Source organism: Dermacentor silvarum, chromosome 8, assembly GCF_013339745.2.
Source record: "Dermacentor silvarum isolate Dsil-2018 chromosome 8, BIME_Dsil_1.4, whole genome shotgun sequence".
Classification (NCBI taxonomy): Eukaryota; Metazoa; Arthropoda; class Arachnida; order Ixodida; family Ixodidae; genus Dermacentor; species Dermacentor silvarum.
In genome coordinates this window covers 89,951,613-89,967,594 of record NC_051161.1, presented here as the reverse complement: position 1 = coordinate 89,967,594, position 15,982 = coordinate 89,951,613, and the positions used below count along the sequence as shown (strand labels likewise).

At 47.7% G+C, this 15,982-nt stretch overlaps 1 protein-coding gene across 1 annotated transcript; it reads left to right on the top strand.

Moving 5' to 3' along the window:
- Positions 1-1,928: 1,928 nt before the first annotated feature.
- On the top strand, positions 1,929-10,025 carry LOC119462266 (solute carrier family 22 member 2-like). Its single transcript, XM_037723609.1, has 4 exons — positions 1,929-2,166; positions 5,457-5,638; positions 5,784-5,969; positions 10,005-10,025. Exons 1-4 carry the CDS (start codon positions 1,929-1,931, stop codon positions 10,023-10,025), a joined length of 627 nt encoding a protein of 208 aa, XP_037579537.1.
- Positions 10,026-15,982: the final 5,957 nt, after the last annotated feature.

The window sequence follows — 15,982 nt, the reverse complement described above, 5'->3', positions numbered from 1 at the left end:
TGAGATTCGGCTAGCTCTAGAGCTAGTTCCAGGTATATTTTGAAAATGGTTCTATGATTAGTTATTTGGGAAAACTACGTTCTCCCATAGAAAATGCGCATGTTTTCAGAGGCGGCCGCTAGAGGCGCTGTTCGACGATGTCCCAGATTCCTGGTATTGTGCGAAAAAGTATGCCAGGCGGTATTCCGCGTTTTCTGTGCGGCCTTGTTGCATTAGAGACTGTTCTACGGCTCGATTGCGAAAAAACGTGCAATAATTATTCTGCCTGTATTGACATGTTTCAGAGTTCATTTCCTGTGCTTTGTACATGTATAGATAATCATGTCGTATGCTTAACTGCCTCTTACGCCCGTCTCCTCGTTTTCGTTTTCCCTATTTGTTTCTCCATCTCACATTGTTTTGTTTACCACATTTGTCTTCTCTGGAGACATTGCCTTGCGTATTACTTTTCACGTGTACCAGTACGAAGACATCGCAGCTGTTCCTGGGCACTATAATAAACATTTGATTGACTTCTGGAACGCATATGTGCTCGCCTTCTCGTACTCAACGAAAATTCGAAACAATGGTCAAGAACTGTTCGCACTTCCGGCAATGAGCTTGTCCCATGTGTGATTCACACCCCTTAAAATCTCTTATAGCTTTTGTGACTTGCCATTTCGTTGCAGTCGCAAGAGCGCTGGTCCACGGTTCTTCGCATGCCTCTTCGCGGCTTGCTGATGTCCTCCAAGCACTTCCGCTTCGTCGTCGTCATGTTCGTCGCCAGGTGCGTCACCATGAACGCGTCCCGCGATTTGGTTCCTGTGGCAGGCAGGCAACGATGTGAGAAAATGGACGTCTTTGTTCCAGACAAGGAGATCCCTGCTGTACATAAGGGCTCGTTGCCTTCGCGAGCGCGTAGCTAACTCACTAGCTGCAATTCGTAGATGAATATATGTGCCGTAAAGTAAGTTATCAAAAAAGTTAATTAGTGCAGTTATGTTAATTATTTAGTTAAGCATTTTGATTTGTCATAGAAGTGATGACCGCCTCATCGAGTCATTCAGCTCATGGATTAAAATTTTGATGTCTGCTACAGGCGTTTCTTTCTTTCTTTTTTTTTTTTATGTGGTGCAGCTAAAAAAACATATATAAACATATAGCAGACCACTGACGGGACTATCGTCACACTTCGCTCCTCGCAGAGGCAGGATGTGTGTCGAGTGGGCTCCTGAACAACACTTGGCAATGGGTGAAGCCGACTTAAATAATGGAACCGGGATCTCAAAAAGGCTTGACGCAATGCTAACGCGTTTCCCTCCCATTTACCGCTAAATCGTCCCTGAATTTCTTATTTCTACATTTCAATAAAGTATAAGTTAATTTTCGATACGATTTCCTATCTTCACGCGGTCGAAGCCAACAAGAAATTGAACCCCTCGGGTCCCCTTTGCGAAGCTGATTCACGAAGAGCTGCTTTGTGCAAGGGCATCAAGTTTGCACTCTTTCGAGTGTGAGTCAAGCAAGTGTGCTAAGAAATATTTTACCGTAGCTTACATACAGGCAAAACGGTGAACTACGGCTATAGCGAAGACACTGATATACCGAAGAACATTTGTTTGCCGGTCCCGACGACTTCGCTATAACGAGTTTTCGCTGTATAGCATTCTTCTCGCTCGCCTAAATCTTAATTTCACTCGAGTGTACACCTGGGGGGGGGGGGGGGGGGGGGTATTATGTAAGAGTCCACCTAGTGAACTGTGCATTTCGGCCGCTGCTGATTGGCTGCAGCACCACAAGTGAGGAGGAGACAGGTGCCCCCGGCCAGTCTCCTTCTCTCTCGTGCAGCTGGAGCCAATCGACGACAGCCGAAACGGACAGTGCGCTAGGTGGACTCTTATACAGAATAACCCCCCCCCCCCCCCCCCTGCTCGTCGTGACGGGTCCTGATGGCCGCCGGCCCCCATCGCAGATTGTCGTCCACCCTGGTGTACCTGAGCGTGATCGCGCACTTCTTGCAACGCGCCACGCACGGAGTGTTCAAGGCCAAGTATTCGGCCACCCTGCACATGGCTTCCGTGCTGGCAGGCGGCGCTCTCATGGAGCGCTACGGGCGCCAGCGCACCTCGGCCGTGTGCTTCTTTATCTCGTGCGTTGCCTGGACGCTCACCGCGTTCGTGCAGAACGGTGAGGAGCCATGCTGCTCTCTCCGCTAACGCCAAGAGCGAAAAAAAAAAAGAGCCATAGAAAGCTTCGCTTTAAGAGAGAGTATTTCAGGTTTTGTGATGCTACCTTTGATGTGACATATACATAAACAGTTTCGCGAACTAGACAAGTAAAATTATTATTATTATTATTATTATTATTATTATTATTATTATTATTATTATTATTATTATTATTATTATTATTATTATTATTATTATTATTTGCACGCAATATAGCGCCTTATTGAGACAGTAGCTCAAAAGCACACGGACGACGAAAGGAGCTGACGGGATTGCGCTATGAGTGCTTTATTGCACGAGATCACAACACACACACACACACACACACACCACACACACCCACACACAACACACACACACACACACCACACCCACACATATATATTAATATATATTAATATATAGTATAACTATTTTCAATGGGCCAAGCGTATTATAAATAAGACAACTTAGCGGTAATCTAGGTTTATATTTCCCAACAGTTTCGGATCGGTGGCCGACCTTTTGCAAGGGATACAGGAAAATCTTAGCTTTTTATATCTTCAGGTAGAGAAGAAAGGCGCCAAAAAAGTAAAGATAGATAGCGAGATATATAACAAGTTGAACATGAAAACAAAAAAAAAAAAGGAGTAGAGGTTGAGTTAAGGACGACACCACACCTGGTCGCAGACGAAGCTCGTCTGGCACGAACAGGTCTTGGTGCTTTCTTTACTCCCCCTCTCTCTCTCTTTTTTTTGCATGTTCACCTTAACATCCAAGCGCCGTCCTTGTGCACGTGAAACAGCTAACAGCGACCCTTGCCCTTTTGCTTGTTCTGGCACGAGCAGTCTTGGTGTCTTTCCTTTAACTCTCCTCCTTTTTTTTTTTATTTTTATTTTTTTTTATATCTTTTTTTTCTTTTTCTTTTTTCATGTTCACTTGTTATATATCTCGCTATCTCTCCTTCTCATTTTTTTGGCGCCTTCTTTCTCTACCGAAGATATAAAAAGACTGTGCAAGATTTTCCTGTATCCCTGAAAAGGTCGGTCCGCCGAACTGTTGGAAAATATAAACTAGATAACCGCGAAGTTGTCTTCTGATTGGCATATATATATAATATATATATATATAAGTATATATATATATACATATATATAGTATATAATTGTCTGTTGACGTTGCTGCGCACCAGCCAAGCCAGCTGTGCGCGCGCACGCTTTTTGCACCCTCTCGTTCGTAGACCCCTTTCCACCCTCCGCTCTGCGCGAGTTATCGGCGGCGTTCCCTCTCCTACCCTTTCACCACTGCAATATATATATAGCAGCGGTGCCTTCAATAAATGTTGTTCACCACCAGCTAGCGTCTCGTTGTGCTGCTGCCTGTCGCGGCCGGTTACTACAATATGCATCATCGCACAAAACGAAGGGAGAAGGAAGGCACACATACAAATCAACCCAGCAATATCAACGGACGCAGGCGGCTACCAATAATGCCATACCAACAAGCCCATCAGTCCGTCCTCTTGAATATAATGCGGCTGTGTTGGAGTGCTTGAGCGCACCGTATTAGTATTCTTTTGTCCTTCTTACCTTCATGTCGGTGTAGTTTCGAGGCCACATATAGGTGGCGAGGTTTAGAGACGCAGGGGGTACGCAAGAAAATGCTATCGCATTTAAAATATATTTACACGTTGTTGTATGGAGGTGAACTATTTTGACAAAGTGCCATACCACCACTCATGTGAACTACTTTCACGTATATGACTTACTCTGTCGGATACGTTGATAAAACTTCCACATAGTCAGGAAAATCGTTGGGTCAAGAAACGCTTTTCATTTTGAAAAAATTAGAGGACGCTTAAGCTTCGCTTTTAAGAGTGGAACACGATAGCATTCAAAGATCCCTGGCTGCTTATCAGGCTTTTTTCTCGTATATTCAAATTACAATCAGACGCTATCACATCTGTAGGTTGTGGTTAAGTCGTACTTTACGATTTTTCTCACGGATTTTACTTTGAGAAATTCAATCTTTGTTCACTAACGCCTTGTGCCACGCGAAGGACCTGCCCGGACGGGTTGGTTCGGAGTGATGTTCGGCATGATTATTTCCGCCAGCGACGCCGGCGCTTACGCCGACGCCGCATTTTTTGCGACACGGTGCCCTTTACGCGATCGCGTTAAAGAGTATATAAAGAAAGCCTAGTGACCTGAAAGTATACCTCAGCACACTGAACGAGAGCATGAGGACCCTCCATATGCATTGACGTTCAGCGCCGTGCCAGGCTGCAATAAAACCTCTTATACGCTGCAACAGGCTCAGCACGGAATCACAGCGTCAAATCCAGACGCAAATAAATCAATCAGAGCACGCGCTTGTCCGAGCGCCTTGCCGGCGTGATACGGCGAGAGGACTTGCCGCGGCATCTCTGCGCCGTCTATACGCGCACCAGATTTAACCTTCCCCGGCTTGACTAGGGTACACTCTAACTTGACCGACGAATAGTAGAAAAATCCAGATAGCGCATTTTGAAGCACTGTCAATAGCTAAGTACGAAGCGATGTCTGCCAGTTTGCCAGGGCGTCTAGCCAGGAGTGAGCGCATGCTGGCACACGTCCTTTGTAGATGCAAACCGACATTCCTTGCAAGGCACCTGGGCGCTTGCATATATAGGCGCGTCAGAGCGAACTAACGCGTGCCTGCTTGCGCTAACAAGCGTATACGTGTGGTTTGGCCTTCATTCAGGGGCAATGGCATGTCGCAAATGCGTCACGAGGATTGATAGTTCACGTGGGTGGGACTAACTGCCTTTGTCGACGTTTGGTTGCTATACTCCACGAACGCGCCGTAAAACGCGCGTGCTTGCTAAAGTACATGGGTAGTGCACCTATCTTAAACAAATGTATACGCTCCAATCACACAGCTGTGATCTAAACCTCAGTAACGCTTAGGATGCACGTAAAGGGGCAGTTCCAAGTCCTCACCGACGAGAATTTTGAAACAACTCGAGATTAACGAACTGCACGAGGCTTTTCCCTATAAGAAATAGGCAGTTTTCAAAAAATTAAGGCATATCTGGACTTCTTTCTTTCTTCTTTCTTCTTTCTTTCTTTCTTTCTTTCTTCTTCTTTCTTTCTTTCTTTCTTTCTTTCTTTCTTTATGTTATTTGTGCAGCCGCACTATGTGCAGTTATAAGAGAGCTAGCAGCGGTAAGAAAGCCAAGTCTTCCGCCTCTGCTTGAGTGGATAGCCTGAGGCTAACTTAACTGTGCAGCGGACGACCTCGAGTACACGGTCCTTGTTGTTCTCGGTTTGTTGGCGCAAGCCACAGCGCACTCCGTGCTGGCCGTGATGAACGTCGAGCTGTTTCCGCAGCTCGTGTTAACCTTCGGCTACTGCTGGGGCGAGGCATCCAGCCTGCTCGGCGCGCTCGGTTCGCCGTACATCATGTGGCTGGTGAGTATAGGCTCCTTGCCGGGTTATCCCACCTAGCACACATATTTTCCCAAGTATCCTCTGGCGGTATACTGCAACATGTTACGCGGATGGGCCTTATTTAGTAATCTCGTTGATTGTCCCGCATGATTCACCGTCGTTGCAGGGTGGCGACGACCAGCCGTTCGTGCCGCTGGCGCTGTTCGCTCTGCTGACGCTGCTCAGCGGTGGCCTGGTGCTCACCGTGCCCGAGACGAGACGGCGGGCCGCTTACGCGGGCACCCGTGCCACATCGCTATTCGAGTACGCACGCAACGAGCCGTTTCCATTTGACGAGATGCAGCACTCGACCGTATATAGTTTACGTGCTAACTGACGGGACCGCACTAACGTAAAAAAAAAAAAAAAAACGCGCCGGTGTTGGCAGGATCCCGTCACCGTAGATGTCACGTGACTGCTTTTTTCATTCGTGCACCCTGCCCCTGCGGTAGTTCCGAGACACCGTTCATTTGCTTGCGAGCTCTGCCTCCTCCAACCTCCGTTGAGTGAGAGCTGAATGGAGAGAGGCGAGACTTCGCCGAAGCGCTTGCCCACGTGACTAAACAATCGGTATTTCAGGTTCGCTCCCTGTAGGGGATCGAACCCTCGAGCTCAGCAGCGCAACGCCATAGCCACTGGACTACCGCGGCGGCTGACAGTGAAGTGATCCCCGTTCAAGAAATACTAGGGAATTTTATAAATAGTGGACCCAAAGTTAGGGGACTCTATCGGCCAGGCGTACAAAAGAATGCAAAAGGAGTACAAAAGAGCGCAGAAGGTATACAAGGGAGTCTGGGTTTTTGGTTAAGCAAACCCGCTTGGTTACGCTATTACTATAAAACTCCCTATTGTTTCGTTTAGGTTTGTGAGCAAACGTGTCGTGCGTCTTTCGTCTGTTTACTGCAGATCCTACACATCCTTACTGAAATATGTTCACCTGCAACGTCGCAGCGGCGCGTTCCGGCATCACTCTACTGGCGTTCGCATCGCACTGCAACTGATGTCTGCGATATTCGCGAGCTCGCGGTGCAAAAGCACAGCGATGAAGTTAAAAAATCAGCCACTGGAGCGTCAGGCTGTTTCTATTTGTTCTCCTCTGCCACCAATGCACACAAGTATACATACACACGTATATAAAGTCATGTGCAATATGACCTGCATCACCCTCGCCCTGTAGTCGAAGGGGCTCCAAGACTGCAAGGCGGCTCTGAGATATGAAATATTGGTTTAATAAATACCAGAAATAAAAAAAAATCACCGCCCCTTCCACTCCGTGAAGGTGGTCGAACAGCAAAGCTGTGTTAGTTACACCGAGTTTTACACCATGCAAATGAAACTTCGCAAGCAGTCTATATTGTAGATCTTTTTTTTTTTTCACCATTCTTTTTATAACCTCATTTTCGCTTTTGCGTGTTTCGCGTAGTGAACATGATTTAAAAAAAGGTACGACCTGCCGCGTCAGGCCGGGTGAAATGGGAGCGAGCGTCCGAGCCATATTTTCATTCGCGGCCTCTTGGCCAGCCCGAACGGCGCAACTTGCGGGGGATGAGACCCGTCGGCGTGTACGGGTGACGGCGTTCCTAGCGCGTTCCTCACGCTTATTCTACACGTTCCCACACAAGAGTCCTTGACAAAGCTTCGTATGTACAACCAACGCTAACGGGAACTCCTCTCACACCCAACTCCTCCACTGAACTACTTTTTTCCTACACCGCCATTGGTTGGCGTGCCTCACGCTCTCCCCCTTCAACACGAGTATTGGACGGCGCGACTTACGTCAACCTCTCTTCCCGTTCTCCTTTTCATCTGCACCCTCTCACACCATTCTCACAGGGGAAAAGGGGTCAACCCAACCCCTTTCCCCCTGTTCAGCTTTTCTTTTCCTCTCCTCTCCCGCTAGGTCACGTGGCCTCTATTTGGCGAAGTCCGACAACGACGGCACAGGGTCCGCATGGGTCCGCAGAGTCCGCAGCTTCGCTGTAAAACTGTTTATTTCTTAAATGGTTCCGTATATCGGTGCATATCGGCGTATATCTTAGGGCTACAGAATGGATACCAAGAGAAGGGAAGCGCAGTCGAGGTCGGCAGAAAACCAGATGGGATGATGAAGTTAGGAAATTTGCAGGCCCAAGTTGGAATACGCTAGCGCAAGACAGGGGTAATTGGAGATCGCAGGGAGAGGCCTTCGTCCTGCAGTGGACATAAAAATATAGGCTGATGATGATGATGATATCGGCGCAGCTGTGCAGTCTTAAGACAGCCGTGTACTCTCGGAGCCCCATCGATAACGGACACCGGTGGTCTCCATCTCTCTCTCTCTCTCTCTCTCTCTCTCTCTCTCTCTCTCTCTCTCTCTCACACACACACACACACACGAGATGCGCAAAAACCGTGAAGCCCGTCGCGAGTACTGCGTACAGGCTATGCTGTGCCAAGACAAAGTGTGCGTGGCAAAGGCGACGCTCCAGTGGCAGAAACATCTTAGGAGCGACGTCATTAAGTTCAAAGCATAACGTCGTCGCTGGCTAGCGCTAAATTATGCTTCGAATACCACGGCGTGGTACGATCCGATGATGGCTATAAGTTGACAGTACTTTACAGATATCAAGCTCAGTATATCAGGCTATGGGGCGCTCGTTACCCACCACGGCTTATTTTAGCGCATAGAAAGGCTAGTTGATTGTTCCAGAAGCAATAGCAGGTTCGTCCCATAAACGATTTTATAAACTTCAAGATCCCAACGCCAATACCAGTTGCACCAGAAACCGCCAACAATTGCAAGGAACTGGACAACAAAAAGTCTAACTTCTTGATCAAGCACATTGACTCACGGGTTGTGGTGACTGGGGCTTTTCTTGATTGCAAGAAGGTGGCATCGTTGGAGCGATGAGGACTTTAATGCCTCAGAAGAATTACGTCCAACATTTCCCTTTTCAATTATTTGGCCAATAATGCCGAATCTGGTGGCCGCATGTACTATCGACCAAAAATGTTTACGGACCACGGGATTTCAGAAAACGCTAAATATCTGAGCAGCCTTTAAAAGTAGCCAGTAAAACCGCACATCACAAGGTTGTTCGCATATACCAGTAGAGGCTGGAAATGGGAATACCAGGCTACGTTTTGAGACTCCGGAGATATTCAGCTTTTTATCAGATCCCCTGGTGCGCAAACTTTTTTGGTCGATAGTACATACCGATGAACATTAGCAAATTTTTTATGTTAGGAAATGACAATTTTTTAACGCTTAAGAGGTAGCCGAATGACATAACGAAAAAAAGTTGTAAACTAAATCGGCTATCCAAATCGTTTCTGATGCTCAATTTACTTTTACGCTCTGAGGCGTCTTCGACAAGTTTCCATTTATGCTTTATGCAAGCTTAACAGTCACTTGCAACAAAGCATCCAAATGAGCACAATATTTCATGTTTCTTTTTGGTTTCTTTCGATCAGACCCCGGCTTGATTTCTTCTCGATCGTGGTCAGTTGTGGCAGCCATTCTGTAAACGTGAAGGGCTGGCTTCAGTGTCTCGCACCCCAGATGAGAATCGCACTGTCACACAACTCAGCACCCTGCTATGATATATTCGAAAACCCTCTTTTCCGACACACTGGTTGAGCAGCCCGTAAGGATGATTTCATTTGCATACTGGTGAAAATTTCACTGGATGTCAAATGACCATTCGGATGTCTCTCAAGCAACGCGACATGCTTTCGAAATCAATGTCAAACATTTATTGAGTGGTAAAATTAGCTCTCGAAAAAGCTAACGTCTGGTCATCGGCTGGTACTGGCAAGGTTTGTGCTGCGTCCAAGATGTAGAGAAATGTCGTTTATTATAATTCCGCTGTCCTGGAGAGCACGTCAGCCTTGTCCCGTATATAATACGGTCATAATCTCCCTATTTGTATCACTGCAAGAAGAAGGCCTCTCCCAGCGATATCCAAATATCCCTATCATGCGCTAGCGGATTCCAAGTTGTGCCTGCAGATTTCCCAATGTCATCGCACCACCTAACTCTCTGCCGTCCTAGACGGCGTTTCCCTTCATTTGGCCGCCATTCCGTAACACTAGTGGACGGCCGGTTATCTGCCCAACGCATTATCTTGCATGCGCCATTTTCCGCTCCGTTGCTCGTTCCGCGGTCCTTAACTTCTTCTCAGGCTTCGTTGCTAACCTTCAAGTTTCTGCCCGATATGTTAGTACCGGTAGAATGAAATGATTGCAAACTTGCAAACGTTTATTTTGAAGAATAGCAGTAAACTGCTGGTCATGACTGGGTAATGCTTGCCATATGCGCTCCAACCAATTTTTATTCTGTAAATTTCATTCGCATACTCTTGCACAGATTCTAAAGGCTGACTTCTGAAGGAAGCGTGCAGCTTCAGCATTGATGAAGTATTGTAAAAAAAATCATCGATGATTACGATACTTCCTAATGCGAAATTTGAACGCAGCTTATACGTGTTTTCATTTCGCGATATATTGGCTGGCGCGGAAAATCTGTCACTTGCGGCACGTTGCAAACGGAGCGTAGTGGGGCGCAACTGCCTCGCTAATCTGGAAATTGCGAGAGCCAGCGCGTGGGTGACTCGTGGGCGCAATTCACAGCAGCCGACGGACCTCCCAGACAAAGCGCGCTATTGTGGCGCCATGTCGGTTCTGCTGCACCCTCCTTTCCGCTTTGCTTCTCGCTTTTTCATCTTTCGCTGCGCTCGTTTGCTCGGTTACGCCGCTGACGACGACGCTCGTCGCACGAACGGGCGCCTAAAAGGGTCAAACAAAATGACATAGTCTGATGTTGCACCGATGCGTAGCTGTAAGTAAGTCAACCGATTAGTGCTAGAGACCGTCGCACGACATCTGCGCGCAGCTGTTACGGAAAGGTGTACCGAAACAATGTATGAGTGCATACATGGAGGCTTTGGCACGTAAAACCCCAGAAAGAAGAAGGAGGCTTTCGCGGGTCCTTCGCAGCTCTATCAAAAAATCATACCTTTTTTTGTTTGTTTGTTTTTAGGGGCGAAGCTCCTTAGGGTCGAGGCTTGTCCCCCGTCGCGCCGTTGTAGCTACGCTAGTGCTCGCCGCTCCCGCTGGAGGCGCAGCTGTGCTCTCGTTTGATTTGAATGGCGCCCACTAGATGGTGCTTTATCTTTCGCCGGTCGACACTCAGTGCGCTTCGATACTGCTACCCTGCTACTATGAACACCGAAGAAGACAAGGCGGCGGCGGAGCGGAGGGTTGCTGTGGTCCGTAGAACTCTTGAACAAAATCATCATCTGCCCCATGTGTAAATAATGAAACATTGTGTATATACTGTATGAATATGTAAAGTAGTAGTAGTAGTAGTAAGTGCCTTTTATATAAGAAAGGAAGATAAAAGTGCAGTACTGTAACTGTCTCTCGCTGGGAGGTCATGAATATGTAAATAAAACATTCTGTATATACTGTATATATAATCACACCACACCCCCGTGTTTCTGTGACACATCTTTGTATAATGATCGAGTGGGCAAAATCTACGGAGGATTCACGGTTTACCAGATTACCTCCGCAGCTTCGCCCACTCATCATCATTCACTTCGTGGATATGGCGATCATTTTTTTTACTGAATGTCCCATCATTTTCCTGTGAGAAGCTGATAGTTCTTTTTTTTTTCGTTTCTGGTAGAGGAAGCTATGTAACCAGCCTGAGACACCAAGGCAGCTTAAGGACTTCGCCGCGTTCTAACTACGTTCTTATCACCGAGTGGTAGGTTACGAACGCGGTGTATTTTATTTAAGTACACCGTTTATAGTAGTTACCGAAAGCAGCCTCTCTATGCACATGGACAAACTTAATAGTTTGCTCGTGTTTCTTATGGTTAAAACCCTCTGCTTTGCCTAAACGCAGAGGTCAAGACGTAACATCGCGTGTTGGATTGCCATGTCCACGCTACATAATTTTCATGCCATCTCGCAGTATTCGGTACGGACGTCACGGCACTTTTTTGTCACCTGTGATGACACAGTGGTCTAGATCAAATGTGGGTCAATCTTTTCGAACGCTTACGGCATGAATATGACTAAACCACTGCCATGCACTTCCACAGGCATTTGACATCGTATTCGGTATGAACAGTTCACGTAATAATTTCCGATGGAACTTTGAAAGGGATTGAAGACAATTTGCAATATGATGTCACCCGTTGTCAGTAAAACAAAACTGTCACCAAACCCTGTCAAGTAATCAATCAATCAAATGAATTCTATTTGCCGCCGTACATGCTCAACGGTAATTTTGAGCTAGAAGAATGATAAATACCTTGACGTGTCCCAAAAGATCAAAATGCGTGCGGCGTTGGTGACTGTTACCGGAGCCTCTGATATAAATAGGCACTTGGTGCCGCAGCTAAACGTCGCCTCCCTTCCCTCCCCCACGGCCTCTCGCGCGTATGAAGAAGGCGCGTTTGCTCTACATACATGGTGATTGTAAAGGAGAAAAGAGACGCCTACTTCTGCAGCCCTTAAGCGAGCACGGCGCAGAACGCGCGTTTGTTCTCCGCCGTGCGTTCACTCCCCGTGAAAGACGCGCCCCTCGCGCCCTTTCACTCGCACATACAGCGTTCGGCGCGCGGCGACGATTTCATCTCCAAATGACGTCATACGGAACATCACGGCGACGGCGACGGCGACGCCGACGGCAGAAATCTGCTTTTGAGTGTCCATATAATTGCTATCGCAATAAAACAACATTTTCAGGTTTATGTTATTGTTTCACACTTTAATATAGCAATCTGAGAAGAATTAACATAAAAGGCATGCGCTGTCGGTCCTTTGTTTCATGACATTTGTTTTTGCGCTGTCATTCTCAAAATTCTGAGGAATAACTTTGTCAAGAATGTAAGACAACGTATAAGCAACTTTAGTGATAGAATGGTAGGGCAAAATAACCCGCATATGCCATAGCCTCCTGAGACCCGGACACAACAACGGGACATAATCGCTCTTCACGGTAGTTTTTATTGCCTACTGTTATGTCATGAACTTGAAAAAATGTCACAGTTTCGCCCTAAGGGCGAAGCAATGAATGCGATAGCAACACAGCAATGTCATACGAAGCTAAGCTGATAATACCTTGACGTGTCCCAAAAGACATTACGAGACAAATGAAAAGTAAACAGTGAGGGCACAGTTGCAACAATACAGATAACAATAACCGAAAGCAAACGAACGCTGTAATTGCTAAGAAAATCGCAGTTTCGCCCAAAAGGCGAAGCAACGATTGCGATAGCAAATTAGCAGAGAGCTATACGTAGTAAGGATAGTACTTTTATCGGCCGTATCGACTTGTAAACGTTCACTAGCTAACTAAATTAAAAAAGTTGTCGCAGTTTCACCCGAAAGGCGAAGCATCAATTGCGATAGCAACTTTGTAGAGAGCTACACGGAGTAAGGATAGCAGTTTTATCCGCTGTACAAACTTGGACATGCAGCAGCACCGGCAACACACAGCACTGTTGTCGACGCCGTCGGCGTTTTGCCCGCGTTCGCACAAAATGCGTGCGGCGTTGGTGACTGTTGCCGGAGCCTCTGATATAAATAGGCACTTGGTGCCGCAGCTAAACGTCGCCTCCCTTCCCTGCCCCCCCCCCCCCCCCCCCACGGGCTTTCGTGCCTCAGAAGAAGGCGCGTTAGCTCTACATATATGGTGATTGTAAAGGAGGAAAGAGGCGCCTACTTCTGCAGCCCTTAAGGGAGCACGGCACAGAACGCGCGTTTGTTCTCCGCCGTGCGTTCACTCCCCGTGAAAGCGCGCGTCCATCGCGCCCTTTCACTCGCACATACAGCGTTCGGCGGCGCGCGGCGACGATTTCATCTCCATTGACGTCATACGGAACCTCACGGCGACGGCGACGGCGACGGCGACGCCGACGGCAGAAATCTGCTTTGGAGTGTCCATATAATTGCTATCGCAATAACAAGCTTAGTGTCAGCACGCACAGCAAACATGAACTCATCACACTCAATGACCGCTGACACTCGCTGTCAGAACGCTGGCGTGAGGAAACGCGGCAGCAGCAGCGAACGAAGTGACCTTCGTGTTGTTGTCTATCGCTTCAACGCAAACGGAGGGCCGAGAACACAGCACGCACAAAGCTATGAGCCGCAGACTCTACCCCCAACGCAGATCGCTCTCAAGATACGACCGCGCGCAGCCGCCACATACGCAGTTGCAGCCGGAGTAAAACGCCGCTCCCCCTTCACCCCCCCCCCCCCTCCTCCCGGTGCCTTGCAACGTTGGGTGCCTCGCGCGCGATGGAAAACAGCGCATTTCCTGCCTGCTTTCAACCCTTTCGTGCGGGCGAGATTGAGCCGCAAATGCCGGCTCACCCTCGCACGCTTTCATTCGCTCATACAGCACACGACGCGCGGCGACGATCTTATCGCCCTTGGACTTTATACGGAACCTCACGACGACGGCGTCGCTGACGGTAGAAATGCGCTTGAAGTGGCCATATAATTGCTATCGCAATAAAATGTGAGGGCAGATGAAAAAAAAGTTGTCGCAGTTTCACCTGAAAGGCGAAGCATCAATTGCGATAGCAAACTTGTAGAGAGCTATACGGAGTAATGATATTAGCTTTATCAGCTGTATAAACTTGGACATGCAGCAGCATCGGCAACACGCAGAACTGTTGTCGACGCCATCGGCGTTTTGCCCGCGTTCGCTCAAAATGCGTGCGGCGTTGGTGACTGTTGCCGGAGCCTCTCATATAAATAGGCACTGCGTGCCGCAGCTAAACGTCGCCTCCCTTCCCTCCCCCTCCCCCACGGCCTCTCGCTCGTCGGAAGAAGGCGCGTTTGCTCTACATACATGGTGATTGTGAAGGAGAACAGAGACGCCTACTTCTGCAGCCCTTAAGCGAGCACGGCGCAGAACGCGCGTTTGTTCTCCGCCGTGCGTTCACTCCCCGTGAAAGACGCGCCCCTCGCGCCTTTTCACTCGCACATACAGCGTTCGGCGCGCGGCGACGATTTCTTCTCCAAATGACGTCATACGGAACCTCACGGCGACGGCGACGGCGACGGCAGAAATCTGCTTTTGAGTGTCCATATAATTGCTATCGCAATAAAATGACAATACGATAGTTTATCAAAAATGAATAAGATAGTTTAGCACTATAGCTTAGCAAACAGTTGTTGCCTTGGCAAAGACGTGTACTCTTGTCGAAACGTTGGTTGCAGCCTTGTAGCTTCCTTTGTTTAGCCCACTAGCTGCTGGCCTATTTGGTCTTAATTGCTATTCAATCGGGGCACTCCGTTGCATCGCAGCACGGCTTCTAAAGTTTCGATCGCCGTTGTCTCCCTAGTGATTCGTGCAGTAACGTTAGGAAGTGTTCGCCTCTCTTCGCAGTGCTCCAGTACCATCTCGCATCAACTACGTCAGCAACGTGGACGACGATGGCCCCTGACTGGCCCCCGTCCCGGCTTACATCGGACGTCGTCGTTGAATTCGTTCGGTCTCAAGGACTACGCCAAAACATCCGTCGCGCAATTTCGTGCTTGTAGCTTTTTCTGTGGACGCTGCAGATTTGAAGATGTTTCATGTGCAGTTTTTCGATTAACTCATTATACTATGTACAGCAACCTGTTCGATTTGTTGTCTCACTTATTTGTTTATTTTACATACTTGCAAGGCCCAAAGGTGTTACAGGAAGAAGGGGGGGGGGGGTAAAAAAATGAAAACACAATGCTTTAAGAATATTAACAAAAGGCATTCTGTACAGTGGTCAACAGTGGTCATAAAGTTGTTCGTGTAAATCATGAGTGCGACGGATGCGGAAAGGCGATTCCAGTCCAAGCTTGCCCTATAGGAATGAAGGAGTCGCTGCAAAGGCCTGTACCCAAACTTTCAGGTGGTGGTCAGTGCGTCAGTGCGGGCTGAAATATAAGTTGGAGGAGCAAAAAGGGTTTCTTTTAAAATGGGCACTTTGTGAAAAAGCGCCGTTAGGGCCTTTTCACGGCAGGGGTTCACCACCTAGAGTTTCCGTACGTAGGTGCGCGACAGTTAACGCAATCTTTCTGGAGCTTACACCAACTTCAGGCATACCGTGAACTGTTTTTATATATCTTCAATACTACTGGAAATCTTGGTAAATTGAAAACGGGGTGAACTAGCTAAAAAGACGAACATTTCATTTAGCATTCCATTTGCAGAGTATGAATATAAATAGGTACCAACTCACTCAGCTTTCAGTTATTCTGTTGCAGGTTCTTATATGCAGGGTAAAAAACTTACGGATGCGGGTTCCACGATAAAGACAAATCTCAGCCCAGCTTTAA

Coding starts and splice junctions, on each gene's coding strand:
- LOC119462266 (XM_037723609.1), top strand. CDS start 1,929: ATGGCCGCCGGCCCCCATCGCAGATTGTCGTCCACCCTGGTGTACCTG. Junction 2,167..5,456: donor CACCGCGTTCGTGCAGAACG/GTGAGGAGCCAT, acceptor TTAACTGTGCAG/CGGACGACCTCGAGTACACG. Junction 5,970..10,004: donor ACGAGATGCAGCACTCGACC/GTATATAGTTTA, acceptor ACTCTTGCACAG/ATTCTAAAGGCTGACTTCTG.